The sequence below is a fragment of the Neolamprologus multifasciatus genome, chromosome 13 (assembly GCF_963576455.1).
Source record: "Neolamprologus multifasciatus chromosome 13, fNeoMul1.2, whole genome shotgun sequence".
Taxonomy (NCBI): domain Eukaryota; kingdom Metazoa; phylum Chordata; class Actinopteri; order Cichliformes; family Cichlidae; genus Neolamprologus; species Neolamprologus multifasciatus.
The window spans coordinates 24,540,911-24,566,492 of NC_140451.1; the positions used below are offsets into that span (position 1 = coordinate 24,540,911).

A 25,582-nucleotide genomic window follows, 5' to 3' on the forward strand; every position below is an offset into this window, starting at 1 on the left:
AGGATGATATCTTAATGTCATAATCATTAAGATATCATCCAAGTATGTTTTTACTATAATGCCACAGCTCATAAAACTGAACATGAGGACAACATGAGAGTACAGCATCCATCCTTCAGTGGAATAAATTCAAGTACACCTGCATGCCCGCCTCAATATTATTGATATAATTAACAGACAGAGATCTGATTCCCAATCTGGAGAAATTATTGAAAGACATTTACAGAACCCTATAAAAGGCCTCCATATTTTGGAAAACCCTGAGATGCCCCTTTTATTCTACGTTGATAAAATTAGCGGTTTTGCATGCTCATGTCATTAAAACTACAAAGGAAAACATAAAGAAGATTAAAATGATAATTAAATAAGTAAAAAAAATGTGGGTCAGGGCTAAGGCTGTTCGGTATAACGATATATATTGGATGACGATATAAAAACGTCTATCGTTTCATTTTACGCTATCGTTTGTTTCGTGGTGTCGCAAAATAAACTGTTTACAGCAATATTTTTTCATCCTTTTGATGGTCACTGTAGTGGCTATATTAATTCATTCTTTCTCTTATATTTTATATAACCTCACTACTGACGGACAAACGCCTGTTTTATGCGTTGTCATAAGCGGACACGCGATGGTGTTACCGTCGTTGTTGCTAGTTTGTTTCACATAAACCTTTCACAATAAAGCTCAAGATCCTGTTGAGACTTTTCAAAATAAACTGAATCACGTGAAAGAGCAGATTATTTACGGATGAGAATTTAAAAAGAGCCGCCAGGTGCTAAAAAATAAACCTTAGACTCAAACGTTAGAACAGGCTTTTCCCCGCAGCACGCCGTGTAATAAATACTCACAAAGAAAACGGCGGCCGTTACAACTTATGTCTAAAAATGTATCGTTTCATGCATCGGTTAAAACACTCGACTCCAGCTACATGACGCGCAGCTGGAAACACGTCGCGCAAGTTGAGCTGCCCGAGATTCACAGAATTTACAGAAAATGTTACATTTTTGTGATTTATATCGTTATCGGACGATAGAATTCTTATATCGGGATATGAGATTTTGTTCATATCGCACAGCCCTAGTCAGGGCCAATAATATCAACAAAAAAAGATTCGAAGTGAGCTGTACTAAAGGACTCTGCACTAGAGGATGGTCACTGTGACTTGTAAACTGGAGTCATCATGTGAGATCTCATCATGTTTTGGAAAGAAAAAATCAATGTTTAAATGCTGTGTCTATGTGTGCTACTTGGTTTCTGTACAGAATAAAAATTACACCGTGACTGACTAAATAAAATACAATAAACAAAACATATGTTGTTATGAAAAGTTAGTGAAAAGACATTTCCCAACTTCTGTGGGCACATAAAAAACCCCAAGTGGCCTCACGTCAGAGGATAACATCTACCTTATGGACAGCACAGAACAATGAAACTAAAGTCACATATACGTACATATGTCTCTTTGAATCTGCAAAAAAATGCTTTAGTCAACAATCCTATTAAAATAAAAACTGTTCAATCGACAAATAAATGTACAGGGAAAAAAAGCAGCCATGCACAGAAGAGAGAATTTAAATATAAAGTGAGAAGGGTAAAACAAGGTGGAGAAAAAGAGCGGATAGTTGTTTAAAAGCGCTTTCTTTCTCCTTTCCACCCTTCCTGCCACCTCCTCATCCGCTCATGGGGGCCTCTTTCTGAACAATCCAACACGGTGCTTTCATCGTTCCTTTGAAATGGTCCACGTTCAGCTCTCCAGCATATGTCTGCTCTTTTAAAATAACAATGGCTGCCGGTTGGATTGAAGGAATGATCCACCTGCTCCGGCATTCTGTTACAGTCAACCAAAAACCAAAAAACACCAAGGACTCGCAGTCTTTGAAAAGTAACTCAGACTTTTTTCATTTTCATACAGCAAATATTGTGGAGAAAATAAAGATCTCTGCAGACAGAAACTGGACTCTCCCCTTTAGACATCTTTGCTCTCTCCGAGCTACAGATTAGCTATTAAAACAGAAAGTTATACAAGTCTTGATTGGGAGAAATTTAAAGGGTAATGCTTAGGATGATGAGCACCTCATCCATTGACCGTGACTCCAAAGGAACCTCTAACCTATTTTATTCCACTGTCTACAGCCGCCTTCTTCAAATCACTACCACAGACAATGTAAGTCGAGCAGAAATTGGATGCTACTGAGCATTAAACTATTAAACTAAACTACACAAACTCACAGCCGTGCACACACACATACACTCTACAAAGTTTGGTCAGTGCTGGAAAAGTTGTATGAAGAATGCTAATTAGCTGAACAGGCTTTGAATGCGTCTGGCCATGCGTAGGCCAAAAAGAACCCTGGGACACAGAAACACAGCAGAACTGGCACTGGAAACAAACAGAGGAAAAATGAGGGAGGGAGGGATGGAGGGAAGAAGCGTGGCAGGGAGGGAGGGACAGAGAGAAACAAATATCTGATATCATCTAGAGGCTGCTCTGTACACATTTACTCAAAAAAGAAACATGAAAAAAAATTTCAGAAAAAAGAAAAAAGGTGGGAGGGAGCGGAGAAGAAGTGAGAGAGGGGCGGGGGGGGGGGAATGGATGGATGGAAGGACAAACGGATGGACAGAGAGGCGGGATTTGGAGAGCAAGAAAGCTAATTATCCAGCTCGTCTGTTGAGTTGCACGGGGAGAGGAAGTGATGCGAGCTACTAAAGGACGTCCACCCCTCTATCCCCTCCCCATCCACAGTTTCCTGCTGTGCTCTGATGTCAGCTCTCTTTAGACAACATGTGTGCTGTCGACACGCGCCAGCAAAAAAAACTCTTTGTTTACCCCCCCGCCTACACCGCCACCACCCCTCCCTCCCTCTATACCCTCCATCTTTGTTCTGCTTACCAGCAGGCTCCCGGGTTGTTGAAGGGAACCACAGGTAAATAAAAAGATAGGGGAAGGGAGGGAGGGGAGGGAGAGTGGCTGAGGGTGGGTGGTGGGTTATTGGGGGGGGGGGGTATCCAGATGGTGCAACAGATGTGCTAGCAGCAGCAGCTCTGCTGTGCAGACAGACAGGGAGCTCTGAGCTGGGTCTCCCTGCTCTGCTCCCATCACCTTCCCTCTGCTCTGCCCCTCTTCTCTCTATTCTCCTCTTAAGGCTTCTGTTTGGCTCTTTCTGCTCTGTTCTGCACTTCTGAGGTCACTTCAGCCATGTTTTGTACAGTTCAGATGAATTGCTCTCCTCTCTGTGCCGTCATGGCGGGGACGAGGGGGCACAGAAAGAAGAAAGACACCCTTCAACTGGATGATGCAAGTTCAAGACCTTGTTTGAACAAAGATCCACCATGCTGAATCGTCCTTGAGGAGGAGAGTGAAAATCATCCAGCTCAATGGATGTGAATGTGTAGCTGACCCTGGTCATCTCTGCCGTTTTGCCTCTTGTTGTTCTGGATATTTGACTCTAATTGCTCTGTCCCATTCAGTCCTGCTGCGTTCTGTAGTCTTGTTTATCTCGACCGTACACCGACCTCTCCTCTGTGTTAGAACTGACGTGCCTGTGTACTGCAGGGTACTGCAGTAAACCTAGCTGCGATGCAAATCGGAGAACAGACGGCTGCGTAGCCATGTACAGTTTCACAAGTGTGTGCAGGCCTTCGCTGAAAACTTTTTAAACGATGAACCTGCTCTATCAGCATCCACAAACTCGGATTTCTTTATTCACATGTTGTACATATAACATTTAAAGATTCATTAGATCCTGACACTGTCTTTCCTTTCGGTCTCCCTACTCTGAAGCATAAAACAGAATAAGAAACATTACAAGATTCCTTCTGCTAATATTTTTTTTTTAAATGTTTTAAAAATTATAAATACAAATTGCATTAAAAAAAACTATTGCAAAACAGTTTGTTGTAAGCTTTATAATGTTCAATGGTTTTTACTTTACAATATAAATTGCTTTAAGAAGCTTTATCATGCTTTGCTCGTCCAAGTTTTCCAGAAAGCATTTAAACTGCGGCATCGAGCTGTGGTGCAGTCTTACGACAGCATGACTCTGAATGACAGGTTCTGTGGTGACTAAAATGCCGATGGGGAAGAAGGGAGGGGCTTTTTCTTTTGAAGAACTGACCTGTCCTGATGTGAGCCAAAAATGGCTGATTAAGTCAGAGAGGTAAAAAGAGGACATTGTGACCTACGCCACAAGTCAAAAGCACGAAGACAAACCCGTTGTCACTGCTGTGGATTGAAGCACTGACCTCTCTGCAGGTGTTCGGCTTCTGCTTGCTGCAGCATCACAGTCAGCTCTCGCTCCCTTTCCCGAGCTGAAAGAGTCACAGATGCCATTTCCTCTTCGTGAGCCCGGTCTGCACCCTCTCTGTCCTGTCTGAGGAGAAAAACCAAGAAGTTAAAGAAAAAAAAAGAAAGAAGAAGAATCAGTGAAAGAAAATGTGTTTTCACTATTTCTACACACTTTCTAGTTTCATCATATAAAAGTGCACTGCAAAAAATACACGCACAGCGGCCCATTGGTAGAACCCTAAAGGCTAGATGACAGTGTTCTGATTCCTCCATAGCTGCTGTGTACACATGCACAGCATCGCATGTGAAAAGGAAAATAATGTGAAAAGTCTCCACAGCCACTCGCTGACATTCTGTGTCATCTTACTCATCACACTCTGCGGGTGATGGTGCATGAAAAAGGTTTCACTCTGAAGCATTTCAAGCTTTGTTTTTAGGTAGGAATTTGTGTTTTGTGGCTAAAAACTGCAGAAATAATGGGTCTAATGTTTTACTCCTGCAACATAATGCAGAAGACAATTTGTACACTTAGATCAAGTTCAAGTCTGTGCATTAACAGACATGTCAATCAGTGCATTTAAGTGGCTTCTGGTTACTAAGGAGATTAGTTTGTTGACACACCGAGAAACAAATTTCTCGCGTGCAATCTGCTCTGGAAGGAGTACGTTAAATAACTGCACTCAAACTGAGACGTGAAAACTAGGCGTTAAGTTAAATGTCAGGTCATCTTCAGTACTGTTGATGTTTCAGACTTCCCAGGCGTCCAGTAACAAATGCACAAAGGCTTACGATGTAATCGGGGTCATTTATCAAGTGAATCCCAGCAACCTGACAAGAATCCACCAGGTCGTATCTGCAGCAGTTTCTATAAAAAGAAAACGTTATGTGTCTGTGTCTATGTGTGTGTGTGAATGATGTCAGACAGGCTTTTTGCTAAAACCAAGGTGAGAGAGGGAGCAGGAGGAGAGCACATACTGTACAACATGAGAAAGAAAGGAAGGGCAGAAAGGACGATGACAGAAAAGACTTGGAGGGGGTCGAAGGGTAAATGTGTCAGGCCACTGTCAGCTTAGAGACCCCTGAGTGATACAGCAGCTGTCTCATTCACGCAACACTCGAATAAACTGCCATCCCGCACATTTTGAGACAAGGTAAATCACTGTGATATATGCTACACTAATGCTGAGGACACACAACAGCGAGTCAGCTGATCGGTCATCTCTGTAAGTGAAGAAGGAGTCAAATAACTTTAAACTGCATTCAGATTTGTGTCAGTATCAGAATAGAACAGGTACGATTCAAGCTGAGGTGCTTCTGGCTTTGAACAGCGGCACATTTTGTTCCTGTCTGAACCAAACTTTCTATCTCAACTAAGTCCAAACGTACCCAAACAACAGAGAGACAGACAAAGAAGGAAAGAAAAGAAAAACTACAAAGAGCGGAAAAAAAAAAACGAACAAATAAACAGAACTCTTCCTGAAGTCCAAAGGCGCTAATGAAGAGAGAATTCTCCAGTTTAAGTGAAAACTTTTCTCCCCTACAGCGCTTGGCCTGCATCTCTAAAGTGACCGCGTCTGTCTGTTCCTTCGTGTGTGTGTGTGTTCTCCTGCTGTCCTGCTGTCTGGGGTGTGAAAGCGGGTGGCGGGTGTGCAGGGGACACAAGGAGACTGTGTGTGTCTGTACGCGTATGAGTGTGTGTGTGAGTGAATGAACCCCCGCTGGGCTTGAACAGCAGCCTGAGCCACCAAAGCGCACACCAGGGCTCAGCGGGAGATGGCGGGCAGGCGTTGCCAGCCATTTGGTCCTGCAAGAGGTTCCAGGGGGCCGTGTGTATTTGTGTATTTCTATGAGTGTGCGTTTGTGTGCGATTGGGACGGGGGGTGGTGGTGGTGGGGGCTCACACCAGACCTGTTTACCCACCAATTAGCATCAGACAGATCGCCAGAAAGTTCCAGCAGTCAGCAATAGAGTGGTGGTGAGGAAGAGGAGGGTGATAAAAACTGAGGAGAGGAAATCAAAAGACAGAGAGCTTCACATTTGGCATCTGCTTGGTCGTGCTGATTTACAGAACCGAACCTCAGAAGTACGACCTAGTTAAGGACAGAGAATTGAACAAACGGACTGGAAGCTTTCGTTCCTGGGTGAAGAAACCCCAAAGAAGTGCGCTGAGTTTAGGTTTCGGTTCGATAAGTTGGGTACGAGCACTTGTATCTCTGTGACAAGAGCCTGAAAGCCTCACCAAAGATCAAACTGGAGCTAGCAGATCAAACTTTTGCGGTTGTTTCTCCCCTGCGCCATTTTGTACCTCTAATCCAATGCAACATGTTTACTTGCAAAATGCTGTCACAAAATGGCTGCTGTTGAGCACTATCAAATTAAAGCATAAAAAAGAGAAAGCGAAGGCGAGGTATCAGCGAAAAGCCAAGCCCTGGAGCAAGCATAAGGGGTGACGGGTAGAGCAGAGGCTGAATATGTGGGGCTGGAGCTGTAGAATTCTCCTTGGGCATTAATCTGCCTTCCAGTTAATTGGTGAATGGGCTCTGGGATGCTGCCTGTGGCAGGAACTCTTGTTTGGGCCTAGGAGGCAATAGACTGACTGTTCAGTTAGCAGATAGCTGGGCCTGTTTGTATATGCCTGGCCTGATGCACAGTAGGACAGCTTGATAAGTATGGCGAGAGCTGCATGGGCCAGGGGCCTAAGGTAGGCTGGAATGGCTCTGGGGCTGCGTCCAGGTACAGTGGCTGCTGGGTAAGTGGGAGGTGGCAGAGGCGGTGGCTGGCTGACTAGCTGGCTGGAGTGGTGAGGAAGAAGAGGGAGCCCAGTCCACACTGCCTGCTTAAGTGGGCACTATTCAAGCTGTTGCCCATTAGATGTGGGGTGCCAGGGCCTGACCAAGCGCGGAGTTTGCAGCACCCCATGGTGCAGCCGGCATCCCACGCCAGAACCACCAAATGCCGTGGTTTATCACAGAACGAGCACAAATTGGAGTCAGACGGTGGACTTGGAGGAATTGGAGACATTCGCCAACGCCAGACACAACTGACCGCTGTTCTGACTAAAGTAAAAACAGAATCAACTCTCCACTATATAACTCCCATATACATGCATATTTAAAGCATAAAAATACGAATACACACACACACAGTTTATATTATGCTGTAATTTCAAATCCTTAAAAAGCAGTCACAAGACTGATGAAGGAAAAACTGGAGCTACTTATTCAACGCACTGCGAGGTAAAGAAAGCGTAAAACATTCACGTGTATCGTATATTAATTATCTACATAAAAACAAGCGATAAGCTAAAAAGAACAATTCCTCAAATTAATGAATATTCAGATTTATGCTCCGCAGTAGTTATGTGGTGCAAAATAACAGGTGTGAAATTAACATACAGGTGAACAGACTGCGAACTGAGCCTATAGCAAAAAACATGTGAAGACGCAGGCTTTGTTTGCAACAAAAAGGACTGAATGTTGCAGGTACTGATGATCCCTGCAAAGAGTTGAAGAATCAAGACAAAGACAAATAATAGCATTTCTACTGCGAAGGTAAAATACCTACGAGAGCCCAGAACCAGAAGATGCTATCCATTATGGAATTAGCGGGTCAATGTAACATTTTAATTGCAGAATTACAGATTTACGTAATTCACGTGTAACTAGGATGTCATTATAGAATAAACAATAAAACGCACTGATTTCTGAATTCTATAACATTAATTAAAGGAAAATGTTGGCACTCCCTACCACTGATTCATCGAGTCTTTAACTCTTCTGGGTCCCTCCAATTATCATCTCTTTATGATACAATCTCTCACAAGTCCTCAAAAGGATTAACTGAGGTGGTCCTAACACCTTTTTTTCTAATTTACAGCCTGTACAGTGACCCTTGGATAGGGAGCACTGCCATCTTTGAAGAGACCTCCCTCACCAGAATAGAAATGTTACATTTAGGAGATAGTTTCTTTCATTTTAAGGCCACAAGTGAAGTCAAATCACCCTAGCAAAACACAGCATATCAGATCTAGGTCATGTTTTTCCTCTTTATTTAGCCTCTTATATGAACATAGCTATAAAAAACCCACAGTTAATTTCCACCCCATTTATCGAGTCAGTAAGATTTTACTGAAATAAACTCATAGTATACTATAAAATGACAACTGTTAATTATTTGCTCTCCAACCGCTCAAAACGGTGACACTCGTGATGATTCACTCTGGTGGAGGAATTCCAGTAGATACACGGTTATTTATGATAGACTGCATCAATCAGACTATATTAATATTCAACAGTTTGATACGCAAGACTACAAAGATGATTTTCTGCTTATGTGCGAGTGCGATGTTTATGTGTGCGACAGAGAGGCGGTGAGCGAGCGGCCTCGTGTAGGCCCGTCTAACCGGTAACTGCCAACAATCGATGAGCGCGATACAGAGAAAATAATGTGACATATTGAACATTTGCAGCGCTGCGTATCGGTGATGTCGCACACAATAAAAATCTGAATTGTTCCGTGCGGCAGACCACGCAGAGTGTCACACGATTTCCTGTCACACGCACCTCAATGTGTTTTAGCACATTTTTATTAAACCTCTGGGTGATGCAAGTCAATCACTCTGCTCCCACATTTTTCCTTGCGGCACCCCTCCCTTCATCTTGCTGTCCGACTCCGTGAAGCAAGCACATCCAACACAGAGGCGGCCTGATGCAGCCTCACTGCTTCTTTACTCTGCACCCAGCCTTATATATATCTATACATATATATAGATATCCGTCCATCTATCTGTCCAGAGCATTCTCATCTCTGCTCCGATCCTTTTTTTTCTCCCGTTCCCATCTCTCCCTCCTCCTTCCTCTTTTCCCTCCCACCCTTTTTTTTCCTGTAACTAAACTGGCTGTGTCTCTCTCCATCTGCTGGTTCTTCCTTCAGCGGCCCTGCACCTGTTCACACCTCCTCTCCTGTTGGCCACCTCTTCTCTCCTCTCTCCCCCCCCCCCCCCCCTTTATCTCTCTCTTTTTCTCTTTCTCTCTCCCTCCGCTCGGTGCGATGCTGCCAGGCCCATTCCTGGCTCAGTTAGCCTCTCTGTCATTCAATCCATCTGTCGGCAAGTCAACTTTGTTTACAGCGGGCGGCCCAAGCCTCTTTTCTTCTTCAAGGAACACTAAAGCCCCCCCGCCGACACCAAGGTCAGTGGTTAGCAAATCGTGCCCGAAAAGCAGAAAGCTGCAACTGTTAAAAGTAGCGCAAAAAAAAATTTAATAAATAAATTTATATACCCCCTTGCCTCCCAAACTGTAACACACATATGCAAAAGTATGCACACAAAAAAGTGTGCAATTTCGCTCATCTGAAAAGCTGTTTAATCTCCCGTGCATATGAATAAATGTATGCATATACACACAGACGGCTACAAATAGACACGACCCTGCAGAAACAAACATTTGCTGTTACAGCACACATTCCCTCAGAGAAAAAAAAACAGCTCTAGATTGAAGCAATTAGTGGCTGATTGGCCTCTGTCATCATCTATCTGCTCACAAAACAGAGCGAGAGAAGTTTAAAAATCTTAATTGGCACAGATGACTGATGGTCTTAACACAAGAAAAGCGGCCTGGCAGCGCAGGCATCTGTGATTTTTAAAAATAAACACACAGCATACGTACAATATGCTCTCATATTGACCCAATCCAGAAACCAAAGACCTAACGTCAGTGTCAAATCTGTGCCCCGCAGAAATAGTTGTGGGTAGCATATGTGGCAGTGCTCGAGGTCAAATCTATTTTAGCAGAAAAGGTAAATGACTGCCTAAAATTAATTATTTCAACCAGGCTACCTCTCATTAGGCATCTTTTAAAGTGTATGTCTAATACCTGCTGTGTGAATTTTATGGGACAAATATAATAAGAAAAGGTTCTGGTTAATTCCCCAAATAAACAGAAAGAAATCTGTGATTACAACTGTACAACGCTTAACTTACATGCAATGCAACAAAAAAAAAGTGAGAGAAAAGAGAGAGGAAAGAGTGAGAAAGGTACTTATACTACAAGTCCAAATCTTTGGTACTACAGCAAATTTATCTCTGCTGGTGTGAGCACCGTCTACCTGTAACGGAATTCACTTCTTACTTGAGACATGCATGATGTTATTTAAAACACCCACCAGCCTTCACAGTGGGTCGTGTGCTTGGAGGTAACAGGCTCAAAGGACTATGCACCACTTTTCTCTCCTTATGCACCCAAATAATCGTCAGTGAATTCAATCATCTCCTTACTTTCATACCTCGTGTCTCTGACAACGTCTCTCCTCTCCCCTGGGCTATTTATTTATAATCAGCTGTGTCTTTACCAAGTAGCAACCACTAGAGTTGCCAGAAACTGCAGTTCCCCTGGTGGCCACTTGAGGCTGCCTAAGAAAGTCGAACAAATTCCCAGAGCCCCCTCTTCTTAAAATACTTTACAGTTATTTTTTTTTCTTTTTGAATTCTTCAGAACGACTTTACAAGTTTAAATTTTCGTACATTTTGCATCTGGAGTGGTTGCATTGACTAACTGTCCCGGCACAGGGAGCTGTAGCCGGACAGGATTTTCTAGGCTTCACCTCTGCTAACTGGTATCACTGATTGCTGCTGATGCAATCCTTAATGGAATTATCTGACAAATAATACAGCTTGCTGTGTACAGACTATCCAAGGAGTTGTGCTTTGGTGAGTGAAAATCTGGTATTATTAGTGCCTTATCATTAGTCATTACTTACTTAGTACTAATTAGCAGATGTTTGTCGGTACATTGCACCTGTTCAGTTTATTAATACAGCTTGCAAAACAAGCTTCCAACTTGTCTAGATATGGTTTTACGGTAAAAATAAAATAAAATAAAACTAAATAAATAAATAAATAATGTGCTGCCAAAGACAGCAAATCTTGAGGCTTCAGAATACAGAAATTAGAAAAATATGCGTGATGTCACAGTCTATGGTCTCAACTACATCACTTTGTTTGTCAGGATCAGGTCAACACGTCTTTAACCTGGCTCGCACGGCACTTCGTTTGGAACGAGCAGCACATCAACATACACTGCAGGGAAATTATATTAATTCACTTGAAATGTAGCTGCAAGCGCCAATGAAGAGGCCTAGCAGTTACAGAGTTGTCACTATGGAGAGTTGATTGGATCAAGTATGGCTGTAAGTACTAATAGAAAAAAGCTTTTTCACTCACTGCAGTGGCCAAAGTGGTCAAATAATGCAATTTTTTATATTACCTCAGGAAGGGGAGAAATCGTCCTTCTTCATGTTTTTTCTGCTAGTTCTGCTGCTGGTGTCATGTATAGACACCAAAGTGGACAGCACTCCTTCATGGGCCACACTGATCAGATTTCTTATTTTGTTTTGGGTTTTTATCAGCTTTGCCTGATTTGATCTCTCAGATCTAGCTTGTAGGAGTAGATCCTTCTGTCTTCTCCCAGTATATAATTATTATTACTTTTCTATGCTGTCTGACTCTTCCCTTTCAGTATTTGTCCTGCTGTATCTTCCATCTCCACTTAGCTGCCACCTTGCTCCAATCTTATCTTTCATCCATCTGTTCCTTACTGCTCTTTGTGATCAACTCCCAGTACAATCTGCTGAGGGCAGCACTGGCCCACTACCTATGTGGCACCGGTTGGCACTGCTGTGTCCACCCAGGGTAACAGAGAGAAGCTGATGGAACGAAGGCAAAAGAAGGGGAAAAAAACTGAACAAAAAGCAACTATGCAGGAAAAAAGAGAGGATGAAACGACAAAAGGATAGATCAATCAGGTAAAAGAGAATGAGAGAGGTAAAAGAGAAATGGGGGGGGGGCAGGCAGAGAGAGGTTCTGTCATGTTGGATGAAAGCTGTGCCTACTGGGTAGTGGGCACTGGGTAGCGCCACTGATCCTGCCACCCTCACAGCAGGGGTGTGCAAAGGCACAAAAGTTGAACAGATGACACGGTCACACAAAAACAACACACACTTTTAAACACAGATTTCAAAATCGACCTGCACTGGATCTTCAGCACAATCCTCTAAAACGTACAGAGCTACCGGTAAACCCCTCTCACCATACCCATTTACAAAGATATGCAAAAGATGAGTGCAGAATGAGGTGAAGGGTGGATGGTGGATGGATGGCAGGGGGCTGGTACTCCCTTTCGTTTTGTCCTCTAGCAGTAGTGTGTGTATGTAGGCCAGTGTCCCAGGGCACACTTGGCTGGGGTGGCAACAGTTGTAGCCGACAGATTTGCCTCCATCTTGCCTGAGGTCTCACAGTCAGCGATCTGTCTTTTCTATCCATTCTCAGCCTCGCCGGATGGATAGATTACAGTCCTGCTTAACAATCTTCATACTTACAGTAATGAGTGTGAATATTCTCTGGTGAATTTATAGCATCAACATTTTAACTGCGAAAGACATAAATAAGCTCCTGAGTTAAGAGTGAGAAGGACAGTATACCATGGCTGCACATTATCAGTTATCAGCCATAACATATAACATGTTTATATATAATACTTAGGTTGCGAATACTAGTGAGAAATGCGTGCACTGGCTGAGAACCTAACAAGAATGTATTCTCTCTGTATTGCAATTCTGTAATGCTCAAACTACTGTGTTTCCCCACAAAAACTATCCACACTTGCACCTAACTGGAAAACTGTTTGAAACCTACATGCATGATGAAAATAATAGTATTTAATCGTATAAAAATCACTGCAGAATACAATCTCAGCACATGAAACACATGTTTAAGGGATCAGGGAGTACCTGGTAAGGCCAAAGCCATAAAGTCATATGTACTAATGCAGTAGTAATGCTGTTCTAAGAACCATCTTAGATCTATTACCTGATAGTCAGATGCCTCAAGTCTGGTAAATTTCCTTTAATGTTATCAACACTCAGGTAGAATAAAGGGAAAAGACTCATAAGCAGAGCATAAGAACTACCAACACAGAAAGAAGATACATTTATTAAGATCAAGGGTGAAAACGAAATATGTTAGGGACTTTATGCATGATTTCAAAAGGCATTCAGACACTGACCTACTTCATAAAGTCAATATACATCAACATAACAGACATGTTCCTGCTCAAGGGGTCACATTTTCATACGTATAGTGCCAATTCCATTAAAACTGTACAAAAATGGTTTCAGTATAAATTTGCTAGTATTTTAAGAACTGTTTCATGGCAAATTAACATAACCTTTGAACAGTTAACCAAAGAAATACAGCAGTGACAGGAAGATCAAAGGAGACAGTTAAAAAAGCTAAAACGAAGACACAAACAAGTAGGTCTCAACAGATTGAGCGAGAGAGGCAGGAAGAGTGCAAGAGAGAGAGGCGAGGAGGCACGATGGCAGAGAGGGCACTCCGACAGCGAGGAGAGAAGAACACGGCAAGGTCTCGTCACCGGGCCAACGGGCCCACCACTGTCAACATCATGGCACTCTGTGGTACACACACAAACACACACACGCACACACGGCTGGCCGACGGCCCTCCCAGCTGCCCTATCCGTAACTGTCTGATTAGTTGTGCTAAGCAGCCCCTCCCCTGCCAACCATGGTGCCATCTGCTACCCAACAACATGGCCGCCGACCAGACAAGCACACACACACACAAACACACACACACAGAAACACACAGCGAGTCTCATACCTGGCACTGCACTGCTGCTGTCACACAGAGACACACACATCAAACTTCACAGACACAGGTGTAGCCCAAAGGTATCAACACATAACATTCACACACAGACGTGCACGCACGCTCGTCTAATTGCACGCTCGCAAACAAGTCAATACAGTTCACGAAACAAGAATACTCCAAGCATGTGCGCACACACAAGAATACATGCACACAGTTGCCTTAGAGGCAGAGTGCATTCATGTTCGTGGTGACAGTGGTTAGACACTCTTAATGCCAGGTAGAAAGAGCGATGCTGTGCTCAAGTGGTGTGTGTATGTGTGTGTGTGTGTGCTCGCTGGCAGCGCTTGAAGGTTCATTATGGCCCCCGCCTCTCCTGAGCGACTGCAGCCCGCGTGGCGCCCCGGCCCTTTTATTCCGGGCCGTGATTGGACAAGGGCCTCCCGCCGAGTTGGTTTGCAGCAGTTTTGTCGCGCCCAGATTTCACTCGCTGCTCAAAGCGAGCCTCTGGCGGGACGCGGCATCTGCTGCCTCACCTTCCTCATTTACACTTCTCCGCCCTCGCACACACACACACAGTTCTGTTCACCGCCTTTCCAGACCTTGCTATCACGATGTACAACAGAGGGGAGAAAAAAATAGAACGAGGTAGAGGTACAGAGGGAACGCAGCAGCGTGACGTGTTTAATAGAGTTTGGGGAACTTCGTGTATAAGAGTCACAGCGGTTGGTCCAGAGTTTTGTCTGCCTAACCCTCTCGCTCTGTGTCTCTTTGCACCCATCTTCTGATTTCAGGGTCACAGAAAGGAGACTGTGGCCTTAAAACACAGAATGTGTGCTTCTCTCCTTGCCCGGCCTATATGGTTGCTTTTGTATTTCCCCACACTACCAATTTGGTGCATTCCATCATTTCACAAGTGCCTTAAATGTCTCACATTTTTGCATCTCTAATACATCATCTCTTATGCCCTAACCAGACCTGGTCTAGTACCAAATATATATAAGTTTTCTGCAGAAAGCAATGCAGTGATGGCATGCATAACATAGCTACAAGAAATACAAGAAAGACTTCAATAAACAACTACACAATCAGAAAATATTAATCAGCCCTTTCACTTTTCTTTCTATTTGTGAAAATATAAAGTGATGCCAAAAGGCAGGAAAGATGTTAGTTCATGCAGTACAAAGTCTACCAAATCTTTTCTATTTACTGCAACTATTTGTTGGTTAAAGCAAGAATACATGGCAGATCAACAATGGTGTCTTCACCTCGCTGTTGGATATGCTCTGAATACATCAGTGAACAGTGAATATGCACCTCTGTATAGCCCCCACTAATGGAAGTGTTTTTCCAAGGCCTCTTAATAAGATTATTTCCAAACCTAAGGCTTTGTGTAAAGTGCCAACAGAAGCTTCAGCCTCATGGCTTACATAGTTAGGTTCATAAATATCTGGACTAGAGATGGCACAATACTACTTTTTTATGTCCGATACCGATACCATAAATTTGGATATCAGCCGATATCGATATGAATCCGATAGTGTTTTTTTTAATCAATAAAACTGTTTTTTAAATATCTTGCTGCATTTTGTATAAGTTCATATTCAGGTTTAAAAACAAACAAACACTAAAGCTATTCTGTTATACCTGTATGTAAAAAATACAGTGCACCCAAAATATTTCATAGTTCAGCAACACTGATCAATCTAATAAACTTAAACCTACTCCATCCTCCCTATTCTGGTATTTTAAAGAGTAAGCAACCTAACTAATAGGGTTGCAAACTCCCAGCAAAAAAAAAAAAAAAAAAAATAGGGAACCACCCTCCACCGCATGATGCTTAATTGACGTAATCAACTTTAATTTGATGCAGGGTGAAAAAAAATGCACAGAAATCAATTATTTTTCAAGAATAATTTAATAGATTCAACATCTTTCTTCAACAGAACTGCAGACTGCACAGATGGTACCTTCCCAAAGGAAAAAGTACTATAGCTTACAAGGGTATATTAGACTTAATAGTTACTATATACAGTAATGGACTTCTATAGATTTTACATCAGATTAAAACTTTGGGTGTAAGATTCAGATAATTATTTATTAAAAGCTAGATATTTTAAATGAGAATAAGAAAGAAAAGTATGTCTTTGTGCCCCCCTTTTCCCTGTTCATGCCCTATCGGCCCCCCTGGCTAAACTTTGCTAGATCCGCCCCTGCACAGTTACCAGCCGTCAGCTACGTAGAAAAAGATCCTGGTGTTGAAAGTAATATTAAATAAATTTTAACAACAGATTATCAAGCTGTTGTTCAGCCGCTGGTTTCCTCTTTCTGGCGCGAAGTGGGCGATAAACAAACAAGAGAGATGGACTCGCGACAGAAAAGCCGATCAGCTGATCATTAATCAGTTTCATGATTTAAGTAGCAGCAGGAGATGGAGGGGGAGAGAAGAGGCAGTCGCTCCATATATCGGTTGTTAAGCTTAACGCGGGAATGCTTTACAAACATTCAGAGATGAACTTACACACTTGCTTTACTTCTCTCTGGGATCACTTCCTCGGAGATAAAATGACGGTTTGGTAGCGAGGCTCCAAATGCTCAACCAGACCGCTGACGGGTCTTGCACGTGTATAGGAATTTCTTTTATTTATGTATTAATCACATTATTTTATTGTACAATGCCTTGGTGCCACTGGATTTAAACATGTCCCACACTCATACATTAAGACAAATGGTGGGGGTGTAGTAAGGAAGTTGGGGGAAGCAGACCACTCCACAAGAAGAGTCTTTTGTCTCTTCCAGGACTCTGGGAGGTAGCAAGGGAGTGTGAACCTTAAGGTGTGAAACAGCTGTGTACTGCCTTTTGTTCCTGAAGAAGGTATTTAACTGAGAGCCATGCTAGGCTCAGGGAGACTCTGCTGACTGTCTGCCCCGCGGTCATGCAGGCTCTCCACCAACTTGGTTTTCTGTTCTTTGTGTGTTTGGATTAAAGAATGTTAGCTACCGCTCACCGCTCGTCTGCAGGCTTTATTTAATGGAAAACTTCCACAATACACGCCACAGCCGCTCTATCGCGTGACGCATACTGCTCCGACGTGCTATGGTTATGAGCCGAGTTATGCCATGTCGCAAGTTTTGTGAGCTGCTTTTGTGATATTTAATGGATCGGATTACATTTTTTATTTCTCTCCGATATCCGATCCAGTAATTTAGGTCAGTATCGGACCGATACCAATACGTAATATCGGATCGGTCCATCTCTAATCTGAACAGAGACAACCTTTTTCCTAATTTTGGTTCTGTACATTACCACAAAAAAAATTAAATGAAAACTCAGATGCAGTTGACTTTCAGCTTTGATTCAGTGGGTTGGACACAAAGACCTTTACTGCAGCAGCTTTCAGTTGCTGTTTGTTTGTGGGCCTAAGTTTAGTCTTCAGCAAATGAAATGCATGCTCAGTTGGGTTAAGACCAGGTGACTGACTTGGCCATTCAAGAATAATCCACTTACTTGCCTTAATAAACTCCTGGATTGCTTTGGCTGTATGTTTTGGGTCATCATCCATCTGTATTATGAAACGCCATCCAACCAATTTGACTGCATTTACCTGGATTTGAGCAGACAGTATGTCTCTGAACACCTCCGAATTCACTCAGCTGCTTCTGTCCTGTGTCACATCATCAATAAACACTAGTGACCCAGTGCCACTGGCAGCCATGCACACCAAACCCATCGCACTGCCTCCGCCGTGTGTTACAGATGATGTGGTACGCTTTGGATCATGAGCTGTTCAACACCTTTTCCTCTTGTACCTTCCCATTGTGTGTACATTTCAGTGTTTTTTCCGTAACTGCCGATCTCCGACTTGTAACCCCCATGTAATGTCTGTGTTATGTGTGTAAGGTCGGGGGGGGGGGGGGGGGGGGGGGGGGGGGTGTCTCATTTTACTGCGGGGCAACCTGTATGTGACAAATAAATTCTGATTCTGATTCTGACCTTCTCAATAGTTTTTTCTTGTCATTATTCTGGTAGAGGTTGATCTGAAAACTGTGTTCAGTTTTATTAGATGTTTTTTCAATCTAGCTTTTCTATTACGAAGACTTATGAGTGGCTTGCACCTTGCAGTGAATCCTCTGTATTTACTTTCATGCAGTCTTCTCTTTATGGTAGACTTTAATACGCCTACTTCCTGGAGAGCGTCGTTCACTTGGCTGGGGGTTTCTCTTCACCATGGAAATGATTCTGCGACCATCCACCACTGTTGTCTTCCATGGACACCCAGGTCTTTTATTTTCACCACTGCTTTCTTTCTTTCTCAGGATGTACTAAACTGTAGATTCTGCCACTCCTAATATTGTAGGAATTTCTCTGATGTTTTTTTTTCTGTTTTCCCAGTTTAAGAATGGCTTGTTCACTTGCATGGAAAGCTTCTTTGACCGCACGTTGTCTGTTCACAGCAAACTCTTCCACATGCAAGCACCACACTTGAAATCAACTCCAGGCTTTTTATCTGCTCAATTTAAAATGACATAATCAACTAATTGCCCACACGTGCCCATGAAACAGCCTTTGAGTCAATTGTCCTATTACCTTTGTTCTCTTTAAGGTGGCACAGGTTAAGAAGCTGAAACTCCTAAACCCTCCATCCAATTTGAATGTGGACACCCTCAAATGAAAGCTTAGAGTCTACACATTATATCCATGCACATTATATAACTATAATTGTAATATGTTTTATCAAACAAAAAAACTAAACTAAACTTGCATCAGTGTCCCAATATATATGGACCTAACTGTACAAAACTTAGTTCTCAACTCCACCTGCATGCTTATCCCTTGACTTGTGGGATAAGCATAATTTTATCATCATTTTGAAGAGGGATGTTTTAACCCAAACCAATTTTTCTAGCTAATCCTAATCTAATACCTTTTAAGGGCCTAAACCTCACAAGCAAATGAAGGAGCAAGTTTAAGAGAGAACAAGACATAGCACCAAGCACAAAGGTCCTAATGGAAGGCAAACTGTGGCCTCCTGGGTCATAAACATTTGACTCTTTCAAATAGGACTGTTTGCATGCAATACTGCTGCAGTGGGTGCACTTAGCACAACTGCCAAAGAACAGATGAGGACACGCTGATCCAAACCCAAAAGACCTTCCTCATCTCACAGCCTGCTCTGCATTATCCAGTATCAACCTTTGGAAACTGTGACCCCAAATGCATAAAGATGAACATTTGCTGATAGGATTTTAAACCAGATATTCACAGATAATCATCACTGCAGATTTTCTCATAAGGGGTTTATTCAGCCTCCTCGACAAATTTGCTGCCAGGACAATTTCAACTGAAGACTCGTTCTTCAGGTGTTTGTCACATACAGGCACAGATTATATGGACCAGCATGTTCAGATATTTTCTGGCTGAAGACTCCACACTCAGAAGTTTTAGGTGGAAAAACTGAGCGCAAGTAAACTTATTCACAGAAGCAGTTTGAAGCTCCAGGTCCATCTACAGCTCTAAGCAAGCACCCTAATGAACATGGATGCTTGATTTCATGGGGATAACAAAACCGGTGGAAGATCTGGAGCCTTAGACATTCATCTCGGCTCAAACACAATGCAGGCCCACAGGTCTCAACTAACCATGGATACACTAACGCATGCAAACACACATCTCAGTCCTATCTGGCGTGTGTTGAAAGAGAAGTTATGCTGGGCAGTTTTCACTATGGCCTTTGGGATGTGTGATCACAACACGGGGAGAGATGAGGCCGGATGGAGACATGGAAAGAAGAAAAGAAAGAAAGTGAAGAAAGGCAGGAGCAAACAAACAAAACAAACTTAGTAAAGCCCTCTGCTGGGTTGGGGCCGGGACTGGAGAGTGTGTGTGCGCATGTGAGGCGATGTGAACAGAGTGGCGGGGATTAGGACAGATCCTGGGCTGTCCAACTCACAGCTGGCTGATGATCCAATCCTGGAGCACAGCGCAGCGCACCAGCCGCCATGGGACCCCCGGATGCGTGCTTGCATCTGTGTGTGAGCGCGTGTGTTTGCGTCTTTGTGTACAGGCATGTGGGTTAGACTGATGTGAATATCGGCGTGCACGTTTGCAAAGATGCCGTTGTACAAACAAATATGTGTGTGAGTGTGTGTGTCCATATTATATGTATGTGTTTATCAGGAAGGAAGGTAGGGCTATCAGAAATCAAACAGAAGCTGTCCTCGCTTCATGTCCCCCCTGTTTGAAGGCGAGCTGTGATCATTTGCGCCACGAGAGGTGGACCGAATGAAAGAGAGGAGTGAGCAAGTTGCAAAGAGAAAAATCAAAGAGCTGCCTTCGAAGGCTGGCCATAGAAATGCCTTCCAGCCTTGCTACCGTGAATCTCACCCTCTCCTCTTACTCTCCAACAACACACACACACACACACACACACACACAGCAACAAAAACACAGCCCAGTAAAGCTACAAAGACTCTTGGATGGCTCTGTAGTGAACAACAGCAGAGGGCATGACTATGAATGAAATACATGTAGCTCTGCATAACCCCTGAAGGCCCACAGATGGACAGAAAGAGAATGACACAGAGCTAGTGAAAGAGCAGAGAGACACAATCGCTTGAGGTTTATTTGTTTCCTTTTGGAATGGCAAAAGAAAAAAGCGATGAGGACATGACAAGTAAAAGGGGGGGGAAAAAAGAAAAAACATAATGCAGTGCTGAGGAGGGACAAAGGCTTTGACCAAACTTCAACAGGTGTGTACGATGCATGTATGCTACCATCTTTGCATGGATACATTTTTGTGCAGAGCCATTGCACCGCTAAGACTTGGTTTTAATGTTTAGTTTAGAACTGGCTCAAGGTTAGGGCTAGAACTGGGGTCAGCATTTAGTTTGAGATTTTAGATGAGATAGAAAGTCATCATATGGAGGATGAGAAAAGTGTTTGCTAATGAGTAACTTCCTAAAAAGCCATAAATGTATCAAAATTCTTGTGAATGTTTACATCCCAAATCTGAATGCTGAATCTTTAAGATGTGAGTGAAATATACCATTCTCTAAAGCAGTTAAATCAACAGAGATCCCATATCCATGTATGGATGTTAAGACTTTCCACGCTCCTAAGAAAACTGCTTTTTGGAAACAGGCCTGCTGGACAGCTTTCTGTGTGTCCTCGGCAGACTTTTTCCTTCAGAGCTCAGAGTAATGATTAACCAAATATCAAAAGTAATGAGTTGAAACTGCTTTAAAGTGCATCTCAGACGGACAAACCTTTTGTCTGTACAGTCAAACGGTGTTCAACATTTACTGTAACAGCACAACAACTCGTGGTGGATTGATACCTCTGTGTTAGGAAATTGTAACTGCAGAAACATCTGAAAAACTACAATTTAAACTACGCCTTAACCTGTGTTTCTACCTATTTTTCACTGCAGTTTCTGAATGAATCAGAGAAAGAATAATAATGATCATCTAAACATGAGAAATTACAATCATAGCCTTAATATTAGTACTCACAGATGTGGTCAAATTCTTGAGGGGAGACTGCCAAACTATTGGGAGTGGGAATGTACAAAAAAGGGGGAAAATCTCCCAGGATTTTTGGGTAGCACTGCATTTAAAACACTGAGCCACAACCACAAGATAATAAACACATTGCAGAAGGCCACTTGCATTGGTTACATTGTAGAATCAACAAAGATTTACAGCAGAAGTAGAAATCAACTGTCAGCCAGCTGCTATAAAAAGCAACTTTCAGCTGCTGCCTTATTCACAGGAGAGTCGTCATAGCAGGTAGCTCCACAGGTTTTATTGTGTCTCCTTTCAGCGTCAAACCAGGAATCTTTCAGCTGTCAGAAAAATGTGCAAACCACCGCACTATTATGGAACCATCCAAGCTTAAAACCAGGGGCGGTTATGGGTATTAATCATTTTTATACTCTTATACTTTTTTGCCTTTAAATGTGACTAAAGGTGTTACTGTGTGCAAGACTTCTTCTCATCTAAAACTGTTTAAAAAAAGAAGCAGCCATATTAAATCTCCATCAGAAGTGGTTTTCACTGCTAATGACCAAAATTGAATCTGAATGGCTACATGCTTAGCCAAGTCAACAGCTGTCAAACATCTAGTATGCAACTGAGGACACATAAAACTATAAACTCTCTCATGCACATACAGGCGCACACATGGCAGTAAAATGGTTTCGTCCAGTAGCTCCTCTAGTACAGGTCAAAGTCATCATGTAGCCACATTAATATGCATGTCATTCTCCACAGCTGGCTGCAAAATGCACACACATGTGCACGCACGCACACACGCTCATTACATCATCTTTTTTAAAAAAACAAAAAACACACACAGCAGCCAGTCATGAAACCAGTGTGTAAATGCTGGCCAGCTGACAGACAAACACACTTAAACACAGATCAGAGCCAGAAGCAGCAGTGGACACACGCACTTAAACCAGACACACATATACACACTTAGATTGCACAAACTTGCATCCCGCAGCCTCCAGCACCACGGGACACCGCCGCCACATCTGTGCCCATCTCAAACACTTCGGCTGTGGGCAGCGGGGGTGAGAGAGTGCCCTGAGCGGCTGGCATTGGCTGGCGTGGCCTTGGCGGTGAATGGTGTGGAAGGGAAAAGCAGCCAGAGGATGAGAGGAGGGACAGAGGGAAGAAACAGACAAGACCGTAGTAAGAAAGGAAAGAAAGAATAACGTCAAAGGGAGGACGACGATAGGATAACGTTACAGGGGAGATTAGTTTCAATTAAAGAGGAGACAAAAAGGCCAGATAAGGACAAAAGTGCAGGTGGCAGTAAATATGAATCTATTCCCAAATAGGTGGGATGAAATCATAAAGAATATCAGAGGTCTTGATATAGAGATACTGGAAAAAAACAGGACAGAATGGTGCAAAAATAGATAGAAAGATAATGGAGGGGTGCCGGTAGTGCCCGTTGTGAGGACGGGTGCAGGGCACTGGCAGGTGGCACTGAGGCCAGGCTGTCCAGTGACCATCAGCCGCACTGTTGTGTGTGTGTGTGTGTGTGTGTGTGCGCGCGCCAGGGACAGAAGAAAGGCTCAGGCGCCATTTTGGCTCTGTTGGAGCTGTTGCTGGGCTGGGCACTGGCCTGGTGGCACAGAGTGGGCAGTGTGTGTGTGTGTGTTGTGTTGCATTATGTTGTGGCATGCTTAACAGGATTAGAGGTGACCTAGTGAGGTCCAGTTGGTATCGGGACCATGGCACAGCGGCGCGCATGTGTGTTTATGTGTGTGTGGTTTGTATAATAGGATTAGCTGTTACCTGGTGCGGTACAGTTGGTGTGCTGATCTGAACTGGACTGGACTGGGCTGAGCTGGGCAGGAGCTGGACAGAGGGGAGCACTGTGTGTGTGTGAGTGTGGTGGCATGTATAATAGGATTAGGTACTACCTGGTGAGGTGCAGTTGGCGCTGGGCATTTGCCAGCTGTTCTGCTAGGCTCAGGGCTTCGGCCTGCCATTGGCTCCCATCCTTTTGGACCGCCTCCAGATGCTGCCGACAGCCAACCAGCTCTGAGCTCAGCCTTTCCACTTCCTGTCCCGCAGAGATGGAAGAAGAGAGGAGGTGAGGAAATCTTTCACAACAACCCACCCTGTGCCCTCAGATGAACGAAACATTAAAGCCTGGTTACAATAACATGTAGAAACTGAGCAGGACAAAAAAAAGACGTCAGGTTTGATCTTCTGAACCTCAAAATGGAAACACAGAATATCCTGCATTCATTATTTAAATTTAAAGGGACAGTTCACCCAAAAATCAATCAGAACCTTTAATGCCATTTAGTCATATAGATTGTTTTGGTGCGTCTTGTCCAGTTTTTGAGGTGTGTAGAAATGTCTGCCTTCTCAATGGCATTTCCCTTGTGGTGCTCAAAGCACATGAAATACACTTAAAAGATAAAATATATTTCTAGGAATCATGACAGAGTTATCCCAAACTACTACCAATACTTCCTCATGTAGAGTGGTGCGTCTGTCAGCTTTCTTTTAGTAGCCTTGTCATGACTTCTGTAAAGAGACGTTAATGCCAATGCTGTGGGGCTTTGAGCACCACAAGGAAAATGTCATTTAGCTGTATTATATTCAAAAGAAGGCAGTCATTTCTACAGTGGAAAAGTTCACACCAAAACAATCTCTATCGCTTAATATCACTAAAGGCTGAAGGAAAAGTATGCAAATTTGATTTTGGTGTGAACTGTTCCTTTAACAGTTTGGGTAATTGATGCTTGTGCAAATAACTTGAGAATTATTTGGAAAATTTGAGTTTTAATACTCATTTTGCTTGCTATGCTTCAGTGAAGACCCTCAAAAAAGAAAAATAAAGACTATTTATGAAACAATCGACTCTACAAAATACTGGGTCAGTAGCCGACTTAAACAAATATCAAATAAATCCTAACTAATCAATACATCAGCACATACCTGTGCTGCCTTTTCCATCTGTCTGCTGGTCTTGGCGTTGAGCTCTCTGAGCTCTCGTTCAGCCTCCTGTTTCTTCAGCGTAGCCTGGCTGAGCTGATATCTCAGATCCACACATACCTATAGATGAACAGTCCTCATTAAACAAAGGCGGTCTTTTAATTAACAAGTATGTCACATTCAATGCTTCATCATTTATTGATTTTCTTTTTATATCCTATCATGTCCTTACTTTGAAAATCACCCATCTAAATCATCAGACTGTCTTGTTCCCAGGCTCAATGTTTTTACACTCGTGTATTTGACTAGTTTCACATTTCATCATCCCTAAAAGCACCTACTAATTCAGTCTTTCACCAAAAATATAAAAGCACTGTGATGTTTAATCTCTAATCCTCCCCTAGAAGGATTAAGAAACAAACACAAATAAGACGCATTTGAAAAGTTTTGAGAATCTCTTTGAATTATTAGAAAGATTTGAATCTGGCTGTTTGTTGTAAACTAAGTTTTATTTTTTTTAAGATTTGTAAAATGATATGAGGGTTGAATTTTGTGTGAACTCACACACTTTGTTTGTCTTTTTCTGAAGTCTCTTTCAGCCTGTGGGTTGCCATGTGTTGATTGAGAGGAGCAGATTGCCGTTCGCTTTTTCTTTCGATTCACTTGGTTTCTTTTTGTTTTTGTTTGTATTCGTGAATTGTTCAAAATAAATACAAATATTAATGAAAGAAAAATATGCTCTTGCATTTACGTGTTCAAAAACTGAATATAAAGTTGGAATAGATTATCTTTTGCTGCCATCCAGTGGATTTAGAAATTAAATGCAAGCAGATAGTGAAGCATGTGGGTCCTTAAAATTAATAGTTCTACTTTTTTAAACAACAACAAAAGAGCTTTTTGCTTTTTCAATCCCATACTTCTAAAGACAAACCCTGGCTCATGTTTATTTGAAATGCTCATCATGCCATCAATAAGAAATGAGAAGACATACTGACACAACGTTTTCTTGCGTAAACAGCATCCAATACCTTTGTGTTTTCATGTTCCTGGCTGGTAAGTGTGCGGAGAGTGTCCTCCAGCTGACTGGTCAGTGAACTCTTGTCTCTGAGAGCTCTGTCTAGCTGTCCTTCCAACTCAGCGACACGCTGGGAAAGGCCAGACACCT

General features: G+C 42.8%; 1 protein-coding gene across 5 annotated transcripts in view; it reads right to left on the minus strand.

Annotated features, from left to right (window-relative positions):
* Positions 1 to 25,582, minus strand: part of sdccag8 (SHH signaling and ciliogenesis regulator sdccag8) — a 68,204-nt gene that overhangs the window by 30,732 nt on the left and 11,890 nt on the right. For 4 of the 5 annotated variants that reach the window (XM_085183711.1, XM_085183707.1, XM_085183708.1 and 1 more), the window contains exons 11-14: positions 25,446 to 25,580; positions 24,421 to 24,537; positions 23,391 to 23,533; positions 4,247 to 4,374 (exon numbers count right to left, since the gene is read on the minus strand). In XM_085183711.1, the coding sequence (XP_085039837.1) occupies positions 4,247 to 4,374; positions 23,391 to 23,533; positions 24,421 to 24,537; positions 25,446 to 25,580 (523 nt within the window). The other variant, XR_014877779.1, reaches the window with a different exon arrangement.